General features: G+C 36.5%; 1 protein-coding gene across 7 annotated transcripts in view; it reads right to left on the bottom strand.

The window, feature by feature from the left end:
• PTPRK (protein tyrosine phosphatase receptor type K) overlaps nt 1-12,182 on the bottom strand; it is a 554,739-nt gene that overhangs the window by 108,575 nt on the left and 433,982 nt on the right. For all 7 annotated transcript variants that reach the window (XM_027056952.2, XM_053222257.1, XM_027056947.2 and 4 more), the window contains exons 9-11: nt 11,371-11,480; nt 10,059-10,260; nt 6,413-6,518 (exon numbers count right to left, since the gene is read on the bottom strand). In XM_027056952.2, the coding sequence (XP_026912753.1) occupies nt 6,413-6,518; nt 10,059-10,260; nt 11,371-11,480 (418 nt within the window). The remainder of the gene's footprint in view (nt 1-6,412; nt 6,519-10,058; nt 10,261-11,370; nt 11,481-12,182) is intronic.

Raw genomic sequence — 12,182 nt, 5'->3', positions numbered from 1 at the left:
GAAATATGACTGAAATTACTTTGCTTTCTCCCTGAATTCAAACTATGAAGCGCTTTATAGTCCATAAACTAAGCAGGTGGAGACATTCATGTTCCTGAAGAGTGAGATTGGCTCAGGTGAGCAGGGCTTAGAGTAATGGTTCCGTTCTCCACCGGATGGTGCTGCTTAGCATACTGGGGTAGATTGTTGTGGCGCTTGTAGGTGCCTATGCACATGCACGGGAGTGGTGATAATGGCGTCACCCAGCTACCCAGTCTCTAGTATAGGAACTTTGTTCTCCCCAGTCAGCAATTGCACACCTGTCCTTTGTCTTTGGCTTCTGTCCACTCCCCACTTTTACACAGTCCATGACCAAGCCCCAGGCTGTAACTCCCTCCTCAGTTTTATCTCAGATGTGGCTGTTTTACCCGACCCCTTATTTCTGAGGAACTGAGGCTTTGACCCATTTTGCCCCTCTGTGGGAGGGTCTCACCAAGCAATGGCTGGGTGCCAGCTGGACCCAGGAATGTTTACAGGACTGTGCTGCTGCCGATGCCCAGAGACTGCGTCTGAGTGTCAGCCCATCCCAGAAAAAGTTCATGAGATCATGTAGCAGCAGCCTTTCAGAGGTTATGGAAAATCACAACACACATCTGGCACAGGCTTCACCCCCAGCGACCTTGTTTTAGCACCAGTGAATGTGCTTGTTCTCCTGGGTCCACTGGGGCCTTTGCCTTTGGGGGAGCCACACAGCCTCTACCAGGTGTCCTCCCAGCAGGGGAACCGCCTCTCCCATGTGGCCCAAAGATGCCCAGACTTCACTCTGCTCCTGGAGATTTGCCCTTCTCACCAGAGCACTGCCAGGTATTGAGCTGCGGAGTTTCAGACTCTGCACTCCTGCTGTTTACAGAGTCTAAATGGAATTTAAACCCTGTCCTTTCTCCTTTCTCCCTTTTTAGTTTAGTCCCTGTGGCTGTTTCCACTTTTCCACTTTCTCTCCAGCTCCTATGTGTGTGTTTGTGTGTGTGTGGGGGGGGTTCTTCTCCCGTATTCTCCCTCCAACCCTCCACCCTGTCTCCATCCTCTCTCCCCATGCAAAAACAGCACCCTCACCTCCATGGCTTCTCTCTCTCCCAGTTCACCTCTCTGCACCATGTACCTGCAGAATTCTCTAGTTCATGTTGTGAAGATTGTTGTGTTAATTCTCAGATCAGTTTTGTAGGTGTGCAGGATGGTTTAGTGTTGATCTGGCTGTATTTCATGGACATGAGACACAAAAAAACTTCCATGCTGTTCCGCCATCTTGGCTCCTCCCTACCACATCTGTTTTTAATACCACATTTTCTTTATCCATTTATCAGTCAATGGACACTTGGGCTATTTCCATAGTTTGGCTACTACAGACAATGCTGCTATAAATATTGGCTGCATGTATTCTTTTGAGTTAGTATTTCTGTATTTTTTGGGTAAATACTACTAGTGCAATTGCTGAATCGTAGGGTAATTCTATTTTTTACCTTTCTGAGGACCTCCATACTGTTTTGCAGAGTGAATGCAACAAAATGGTGATTTTGACTATATGTCATGACTATCTCCTAATTACCTAATTAAGAATACATTGTAGTTAATGTTTTTAAAATGAAAAATTAGGTTTGGGGAGACTGGGTGGCTCAGTCAAAATCAGACTCTTGATTTTGGTTCAGGTAGAGATCTCAGGGTCATGAGATTGAGCCCTAAGTCAGGCTCAATGCTGGGTGTGGAACCTGCTTAAGATTCTCTATCCCTCTGCCCTTGCCCTGTTGTGTGCAGACACATGCACACATATACTCTCTCAAGAAATGATAAATTAAAATGAAAAATTAGGTTTTACCTACAAAATAAATATTTAGTTACCCTATAATATGTAGATTCCTACCAGCTTAAAATAGCTTATATTTGGAAAATGCTGCAGTTAAATACACATTCATTTATTACATCTTACAATAAGCTGAGTTCATCACTGAAGAACTCTTCCCTGTGTTTTTGTAATATGTTGCTGCAATGTTCATTATTTGGAAACACAGCTACATTGGGTCAATCTTTTAATAAGTGGGACATTCTATGCATTATAATTTATAATTATATCATTCAGGCTACAATTTGAATCCATTCATCAAGAATAGAAAATGTTTTAGAAAAAAAAGAGAAAACAAATTATGCATTCTAGGGAGTTGGTTCCAAATGTGGGTAATATTTATTCTGCCAATCATACTAATGATTGTCAAGTGATGCCAGTTTTAGGGATAGATCTTAAAAAGTTGATAAGGAGATTCAAAGGTGTAGGTAAGTCAGATGGCAACTTTCAGACTTCAGAATAATTATATATTCAGCAATAATTTTGTCAAAAAACCATCAGAATTGCACTGCCCATGTTGACATTAGTGTATAGACGCAGTCTTAAGGGTAACAGAAGAACAAAGTGGTTGGTGATACCGAGTGCTGCATTATTTAGAACAGGATTTTTCACTGGGGTGGACATTATTTGTTCGTATATCTCAACTTTAGAAAGAAATACAAAAATTATATAATAAATATTGTAATTTTTCTTTGTGTGTGTGTGAGAGAGAGAGAGAGAGAGAGAGAGAGAGAGAGAGAGAGAGAGAGAATCGTAAGCCGTCTCCATGCCCAGCGTGGAGCCTGATACAAAGCTCGATCTCATGTCCCTGAGATCATGACCTGAGCCAAAGTCAAGAGTTGGGTACTGAACCAACTGAGTCACCCAGGCACCCCTATAATTTCTAATACACAAAAGAACTCATTCCAAAGAGAGAGCATGGCTTCTTTTTCCTTTGGGGTAGCAATCAAATACAATAAATGAAAGCATTTGTTATTACTTAATATTACCTCAAAAAATACCTTGAATTCTTGGATGACTTTTTGCTCTGCTACCACTTGTAAAATAAAAACTACTCTCATCTCTCACCTAGTCTCCATTCCTTTCTCTGCTCATCAAAGCTTTATATCTCCTATGTGTGTAAAACTGTGTGTAAGTATCACATACATTTCCATCACTTCTATCTTAATTAATGTGGTCCGATAGCACTTCCCACTGGGACCCTTTTGCTTTCAGTCTGGTCTATTCCCAGTCCATTCCCTATGTTTCTATCAGAGTGATCTTTCCAAGAACATAACATTGCTCATAACAATTTGTGCTTACAGTCCTTCTGTGGCCACCTTCAGTTTTTGGACTGGCACTAAACAGCTTCTCCCTCTGGTCCCTGCTTATTTCTCCAACCTCTCTTTTCCCACACACCCTTCCCTCTCAAGGATCTGAGCTACTTGCAGTTCTGGAATGCACCACATTATATCACATATCCAATCATTTGCTTTGTAATTTTTCAAGAAGACCATTGGCCCTTCTTTTCTCAGCAACCTCTCCCCTCTTGTCAAAAGTGACCCTTGGCTGAGCCCATTCTTCAAAACTCTGCTCCAGTATCAACTTTTCTAACTGCTGTCATTTCACTTATCATATTGTGTTGTCATCATTCATTGCTTTATGAGTCTGTCATTCCCAGTGGAGGACACACACTAAATTGCCTTAGGTGGATTTCTATTCCAATTATCCATCAGCCGCTGGTGCATATTGAATGTTATTGGAATCAATAAATTTATAAAAACCATTTGTAACTTTAGCTTTCTTGATAACACTAAACTAAACTACATGTACAAACTCTATATAACAAGGTGCTATGATAGAGGCTTTAGGAATTGGAGTCTGTTTGACATTACGAAGACCAGAGCAGAACAACTCAGATATTTCCACTGGAGTTGGGGCAACTGGATGGGAAAATGCAGTCTGGCACAGGCTAGTAATATGGTAAAGTAGGGAAAGATAGAACCTAGTGTTTAGGGGCTGATTTAGCAGAAAAAACTAATGGACGGATGCTCTTGGGAGGTTTAGCTAGGTGGTAAATAGGTCTGGCTTTTATTAGGAGGGGAGAAGATGGGCCATATACAGAGTGGAATGGCAACAAGCATTAGCATATAAGGAATTCTAATAGCCTGACATAAATAAAGAATCTAGCAGAAGAGTCAAATACTTTAAAGAATCCAATCAAAGACTTGACGCCCTAGACACAAATACAGTGCTATGAAAATTGATTACATCAACTTGGGTCCTCATTTTCAAAGACATTAAAGCACTGGACAAGATATACCTTGAGATAAGGTTCCAGTTACTGGTAGCAATATCAAAGGTAAGAATGTGGTCAGAGGAAAGAAGACAGAATCATCTCCTGGGAAGATTTAAAAAGGAAAGGAACCAGGCTTCTTCTGAGGCCAAATTGCAGACTAGCCAGTCTGGTCCTGCCACCTGATCCCCACCTATCCGTGTTCCCAGATAGCTGGACAAGTCATTAAAAAAAAAAAACCATGGACACAGTGGGGTCAGAATATTAGTTGGGAAACAGATTTTTTTTCCTGCCAGTAACATTCTTTTAATATAGTTGTTATTTGTTTATGTATCATTTAATTATTTCTTCTTATAGTATTATTGTAAATTATTTTTTTTGAGTATTAATCTCCTATACTGTAACAGTTGTAGTTTTCAGCCACGGGGCTCAATTCCAGAAAAGGAGAAATGGCTTCCCAACAAACACAAAGAGGTACATTTCTGTGTCAGAGAAAGAGGATACAGGATTATCAAAGATTATTTTGCATAAACCCTAGTTCAGACTACATGAATTTTTGGAAATTAGAAATTTTGTAATAATGTAAATAAAGTAGAAGAAATGTTTTTGCTTTCCAAGCATGTTTTTTATAACATACTTACAAATTCAACAAAATTCCTTAACACCAATTATGACCAAAGGATTTACAAGGCTGCAGACTCCTTTGATTGTTTATGATGAAACTGGGCACAGGCTGTGTGTTCTGTTGGGATCATTGTGTCTTTGATTTACAAATAATGTTTGGCACAGTGCCAGGCACATAATACATGGTCAGTTAATGTTTGTGTAATAAATTGATTAAACGAAGAGAGAGCTAATGAAAGTTACATTATGTAGCCTGGTGAGGCAATAATAATTACACACGGTGTGTGCAACTTACATTAAGTAAGGCTGAATTCACTCAAATATCTAACTCTTCAAAGATAAATGCAAGTACCCGGTAGCTCATTTAAACAACAGTAACAGAACTGAACACCTAGAAAGTAAATTTTATCACAGGTAGGAACATGTGAATGACCCTGATTACTTGTCAATAGAAAAAGATGTTGAACGCAGGCATTTTCTCTTTCTCCTCTGGATCAGCAATCAAACTCACTCACAGATCATTGATTCATGAATAGCACTATAGACGTACTTTACATTTTCAAGTAGCCCGTGTTTCTCAAGTGTTTACATGACAAGTGTATTCAGTCATCTCTCCTTTTCTCAGGCATGGTTTTCCCATGATTTTTAGCAAGACAAAAAACGGAGTTTTCCTATGGACTCAATTTCTTTTATTAATTTTTTAAATTAAAAAGCCTTCCTTTCCATTGATACAGATTTGTCTGAATGGTTCCTATGTGCTCAGAAGGTGAAATGTGTTTATTTTATACATGGAGCAAAGATTAACTTTATTTTCTTAATGAACATGTAAGCGACTTGAGATGAACCAATTATGACATATCTGCACTGATTTCCGTGCCTTGACTTATTTCTCAATAGAAGCATAAAAATAAAAGTATCCACAAAATCTACAAGTTTCCCATGGAAATTTGCTTAACTTTTGGTCACTTATCTAATTACAAATGTGAAGAATTAAAATCATTGGAATAATCCGAATCCCTGAAAAAAACATGGCTCATAGCTTTCTGCAAGATGAGAGTAATATGGGAGATTTTAATGGTGGATAGATCAAGGAAATGGCAAATTGAATTTTAATATTTACTACGGAATCCCTGATAAGCAACAATTCCCGATAAGCTGCATTCATTAAAACTAATCTCCTTTTATTTCCTCAAAGCTTCCTATTTTTCAATCACTCATATGAAATTATTCGTAACACATTTAATAATGCATTGGATAAGAGTTATTTTCTCATTCTATTTCTGACAAATACCTTCAAAGCCCATATTCTATAGATACCGACAGAGGAAGTGGAATGAAATGGGACTAGAGGAAAATAAAAATCAAAGAGCTGTGCTCTTATATCAAACAGTACAGAGAATGATTCAGTGCATGAATATCTCAAAAACGCCCTTAGAATTTTATTCTTAAAAGTCTATCTGCAGGCTTTGTCCAAATGAAAAACAAACAAAAACAAAACAAAACAAAAATAAAACCTCTGACAGTTATCATCAAATGAACATCTCTTAGAAATGAACCACTATATCGACCGCTAAGCAGCTATGAGAAACAGCTTTCCTATTGCTGTTTTTCCCTATTCTTATTATTCTTTTCCCACTTACCTGATTGGTGCCCCTTTGGCCTGTGCTGGTCTCAACAATACAGTTATTGTGGTGGCCGTTTCATTGAGAGAGGCATCGACTCCTTCATAGTCTGGTAAAGTTGGAGCTGGTAAGTGATTGATGAGGGGGAAAAAGTTTCAGTCAATTAAAAGAATTATATCATAGTTCAGGATGAATAAATGATCCTGAATGGGGGAAAATAAATTTCCTATTTAATTTTCTGAAATGTACCTTATTTTGTAGAATACCATACATAACTGGATGTTAACCCTGGGAGTATAGGAGGCAGAAGATATGAAGCCCACGGTTTGTTATTGAAATTTAAATGATCATCTGGTGACTTGGACACACACTCCAAACCTTTTGTGAAGGGGCTTTAGCTTTTAGTTTCCTGGGACCTTGAAACCAGCATTGATGGCATGGAAGTGATGTGAACAGCGTCGACTCTGGGGACTCTGGGTAAGGGGCTTGCACATGGAGATGTAGAGACGGAAATGGCAAGAAGTGAGCCAGAGGCTACCTGGTGAGGTGGTGCTGTATACGATCTAAAGGTTGTGGAATGGCCCAGTGTTAGTATCTGGACTGCTTTCACCACTGGGGCCACAACAGAAACATATCAAGGCAGTGTGATGAATGGGAATAGGAACCTTAGTTTGTATTTAGCATTAACTAGTGCATTCGTTGCCAAATTCTTGAGAAGAAGAAACTTATAAATTTTCAAAATATTTGATAATATTTTGGGTGGGGGAGAGGGCTCCCTAATCTTGAACTGGGTGAAAAAGTAACCTCAAATGGCTTTTGGTTATTTCTACACAGAAAGATGTTTTAGGGAGGACATAACAGGTGAAATGTGTACACTCTCAGAGAAACTGATAATAGATGGCATCCAATACAAATTCGAAGTATTTCATTCATTCACTGAGCATTTACTGAATATATACATTGTGTCAATTTTTTTAGTGCTATAAGTATAAAGACAAATAAAACATGGTCTCTGATATGTATAGAGTTGAAAGTAGAGATTCATATTTACCAAGAATGAGAATCTCATAAACAACAACAACAAAAAACTATAACAAAATTTTAGGTGACTAAAAGAAGAGTCAGTTCATTTGTTAAAACAGTAGCTCTCAAACTAGTCAGATCAGAAGCCCATGGAGAACTTCTTAAAACAGATTGATGCCTTTTCCCTTAGAGTTTCTAGTTCAGTAGGTCCAGGGAGGAGCCTGATACCGTGCATTTCTAGAAAGTTTTCAGGTGATGTTGATGCGGTTGTCTGTGGACCACACTTGGGAGAACCACTAATCTAAACTAAACCACTAGTCTAAACTAGCATGGGGAGTCAGAAAAACAAAACAAAGACAACTTCAGGATTCAGAGGATGCTTGAGTTGAATGTCACAAGAACAGTACAAACTCATCAGGACAAGAAAGTAGTCAATACAATGCCTGAGACAGGAAACAGAATATCTGAACATGTCATCACATGAAAGGACACGGTGCATTCTGACAGCTACAAGCAGTCTGGTAGGCCTGGAACTTTGGACTATGAGTAGGAGTGGAGGATGGGAGAAGCCATAAAATTAAGGGATACAAATGCTAATTATGTATGGATGTTTGGGCTTTATCCTACTGAATACAATATATTAGATTTTGAAAAAATTTAGGAAGGAAATACATGCTGTACAAAGATCAATCGAAAAATACAATGAAGCAAGGTAAGTCTGAAGGCAAGGATAGTGCTTGGAAAGATATTTCAATGAGCTGTTTAAAATACGGTCCAGATGGAAAGGAAGAATCAGAAAGAGACAAATTACCTGAGAGTTATTCAGGAAGTAGAATCAATGGATATTAAATATGTACAATATGTAGACATATGTGGATAACATATGTGTGTATTAAAACACACACACACACACACACACCATGCCTCCAATAACTTGATTTCACTTTTATTTAAAGTGTTTTTAAAGTGCTGAGGAATATAATTTCTGCACTCAAGGGATAAATAACAAGAAGTTACCTTAATATTTCAAATGATGCCGGGCACTACACTAACCATACATTTTATTAGCTTTAGTTTGATTACTGCACGTTCCAAAGACACAGTGATTGCAGTCTAGTTTTTAAAGTCCAATTCAAGTGCCCATGTACATAGGTTGATTCAAGTAAAACTGGGCAGCTAAATAATTCAAAGAAAATGTTACATGGGTGTTCTGGACTTTAACTATAAATTTTCTATTCAATAAAAACCACGTGTCTAAACCATAATAAATTATGATTCTCAATAGTGTCCATTGTTTTACAAGTTCATGTAATTTTGTAGCTATCTCTAGTGAAAGATCTTGACTCAAATGCAGCACTGTGGCTAATTCCAGAGGGTAAGAAACCTGTTTCACTGTACAGTGATATCACCAGGTCATCTTTTCTAGTGATTCAATCAATATTTTAAATTGATGATTTAGAATTGTTCCACCAGGGAGTGAATTGGCAAATTTAATACATTGTTATTTTCTAACATAATGGATGATATTCTCAAATTCTTTTTTTTTGTTAGAATAAGATAAATCAAATAGATCATATTGGAATAGCTAATATTTTTCATGATATAAATTTTTAAGGTTTTATATTCAAAACATTTCCAAATAGAAACTAGACTTCAAAAAAATAGAGAATATGTAGCTTCCTTCTGATGCAAATGATACAGATTCGGAACAACAGTAGACATTTTTAGTGATGTATTATAATATAAGGTATTATCAACATATGCTATGTAGAACTATAATGAAAATGAACATAAAGGAACAAAAAGGTAGGAACTCAACATCAGTATTTTAATATATTAAGTAGTTGATCCTGTAACACATTCGTTTTTCAGATTTAACTCTTCAGCTACATATATAAAATGTATTTATTTTAGTAATCTTAAATAACTAAGATAACACATTACATAAGCTAATGTAGAATTCGGGCATATTATAATGCTGACTGGTGGCCAAATTTAGTCAGATTAAACTGGTGACTTGACTGGAGGGGAAATCTGTATTTACATCTGTAAATAATCTAGTCATTACAAACTGAAATTATGAGCATAAAATAATGTGAAACTTAACTGTATATGCTTATCAACTTCAAATCTCCCACACATCACCATTCTGAAATTTAGATGAGTTTAGGTGAGATTTGTAATAGAAAGAACAGCTCATGTTTGCTTAAAAATACCAGGATGTCAAGGAAAATGGAAGAGAGTGACAAGGAATGTGGCACTGTAATAGATCAAAGATCTCCTATCATTCTTTGGATAAAATCCACTTATTATGATATCTGATATCATGATAATTATGAACTCCTTAAAAGTATAAATCTTTTAGCATTTATAATGAACTTTTAAATGTTTCTAGTTCAGATAAAACAACGTTTTAAAAAAGACCACTTTCAATGAAAAGTGATTATTTGAGATGTTTTTAGGTTTGGACATATAACCAATTATAACCCATATTCACATAATTCTTTAAAGAACCTTCAACCATGAATAACTAGCTATATTAAAGATTTAATAAGTGAGATGACTACCCTCAGCATACATATGATTCTCTAGGATGTGCTATTATAAACCAATCCTGTTCGCACTTTATTCCTCTGCATACCTGAGATATTGGTGGTCACATTGATGGCTGTGGCTGGCCCAAAGCCTTTGACTGTGCTGGCTCTTATGAAAAACTGGTAGGTGGTTCCAGGATGCAGATGCATGAAGACGTGGTGGGTGCTGTTCCATAAATTTGATACAGTCTGGGGAGGTCCAGCCACTGGAACTGCAGGATCAAATGATCTTATGCTGCTGTAGCTGACCTGTTTTAAGAAATATATTTCCTATTACATACCCAATATAAGTCATAATATAATCTAAATAAACCCCTTTTAAATAAGATAGTATTCAAGGGCATCTCTGTGGAGTGAATCCCATTTTTCTTAAACTTCTCTTCCTTCTCATTTGGATATGGTTATTTCACTATCATTACATATCTAATGTCAGTCCATCTGTCCATCCATCCATCCATCCATCCATCTATAGATATACTTAGAGTTATAACATCTGACTGGACCAATATACATCTATTTTCTTGCATCAAAAGATAAATTAATTTACTTAACTATGAAAACACACATAGACACAATCCTATATACATATAGGATATATACACCTATATATCATATATTTTAATGTATATGAAACACAGAAACCGTTCAACAAATGTTTGTTATAACTAACATCATCTTATACTTTGTCTGAATTACACAACAAATTTCATGTAAGTATTCAAGTATGCTAATAGAGTCACAAATTATAAGACTGCACTAGTGATTCCGGTTCCCGTGATGCTCTCTGCAGCCACTAGAAATTTAAATATTTTATGCTCGAATCAACACTGACTATGCAGGAACAGAACAACATATTTGTGCAATTAAAATGATCTTTTCTTCTTTTTAGTTTCTCATATTTAAAAATAAGATGATGATTTATGTTCAAAATTGCGATGAAGCTCTGGAATAGTCAGGTTTATAATGTATTTTCCTTTTTTGGTAATGATCCTTTATTCTGTAACAATTGGCATTCATTGGCCTCCCCTAAATTACAGTATAAAATGTGAGTTTCTTAATTTTATAAAAATTCATTCTTTACAACCATCAGTAAGTCTGTTTGAAAAGGCCTATCTTGCGTCCCTAAAACAACAACAACAACAAAACATACATTTACTTTAAGAATTAGAAAATTCTAGGTGTTATAAAATATTTGTTTTGAAACTGAATTTTGGGATCAAGGAATTTGCAAACTAAAAGAGGGGAGAACTAAAAATGATTTTAGTCTCCTAATCCTCTCTTACTTATTTTCCATTATTTCTCTAAGTTTTTCCTTTTACTCTCCCTTCAACCCACATTTCAATTAACTTCTCCTAATACCTCATATTGAGTGATGATTCCATTTGGATCCAAAGGTTCTTTCCAGTTCAAAAAGATTTTATTTTCAAAAGATGTTCCTTGAAGAGAATTGACTGGTACAGGGCCAGGCACTACAAAATACACATTTTTGGTTATAATCCTCATATCAGAAACAGAAAAAGTAAATACTGTAAGCTATATAAGCCAAATGAAAAATAAATAAATAAAATGTGTCCTTAAAAATATAAGCTATGTGACTAGTTTTCTGATTTAAACAAATGGGAATCTACAAACTTCTAATGTGGAAAATGTACAATTGCAAAGTTATTTTTATTCAAAAGAATATTCTATCACCTTGGAGGGTTGAATAAATTGTGTAGTATAGTTTTCTCTGTTGTATACCTCCAATAACATGAAGATCTCATTTGTAATTTGTTTCAAGAACAGAGCTATATTTCCCTGAAAGATATTCAGGGATAAGCCCCTAAAGTGTCTCCATAAACACATTTCATTAAATAATGAATTATAATAATAATCAACACTCCTTGGACTTAATTTTTTTTTGTTTTATTTTATATTTGAGAGGAAGAGACAGACAGAGAGAGAGAAGGAAAGAGGCAGAGAGGCGGAGACAGAATCTGAACCAGGCTCCAGGCTCCGAGCGGTTAGCACAGAGCCTGATGTGGGGCTTGAACTCACAAGCAGTGAGATCATAACCTGAGCCGAAGTTGGACATTTAACGGACTGAGCCACCTAGGTGCCCCATCACTCCTTGGACTTAAAAGCCAAATCAAAATAAAATTGAATTGAAATCTCTGTTAATAGTCAATATG

The sequence above is a fragment of the Acinonyx jubatus genome, chromosome B2, assembly GCF_027475565.1.
Source record: "Acinonyx jubatus isolate Ajub_Pintada_27869175 chromosome B2, VMU_Ajub_asm_v1.0, whole genome shotgun sequence".
NCBI classification, from domain to species: Eukaryota; Metazoa; Chordata; class Mammalia; order Carnivora; family Felidae; genus Acinonyx; species Acinonyx jubatus.
Note: the sequence above shows the minus strand (reverse complement) of the source record. Positions and strands in the feature narration are given on the sequence as shown.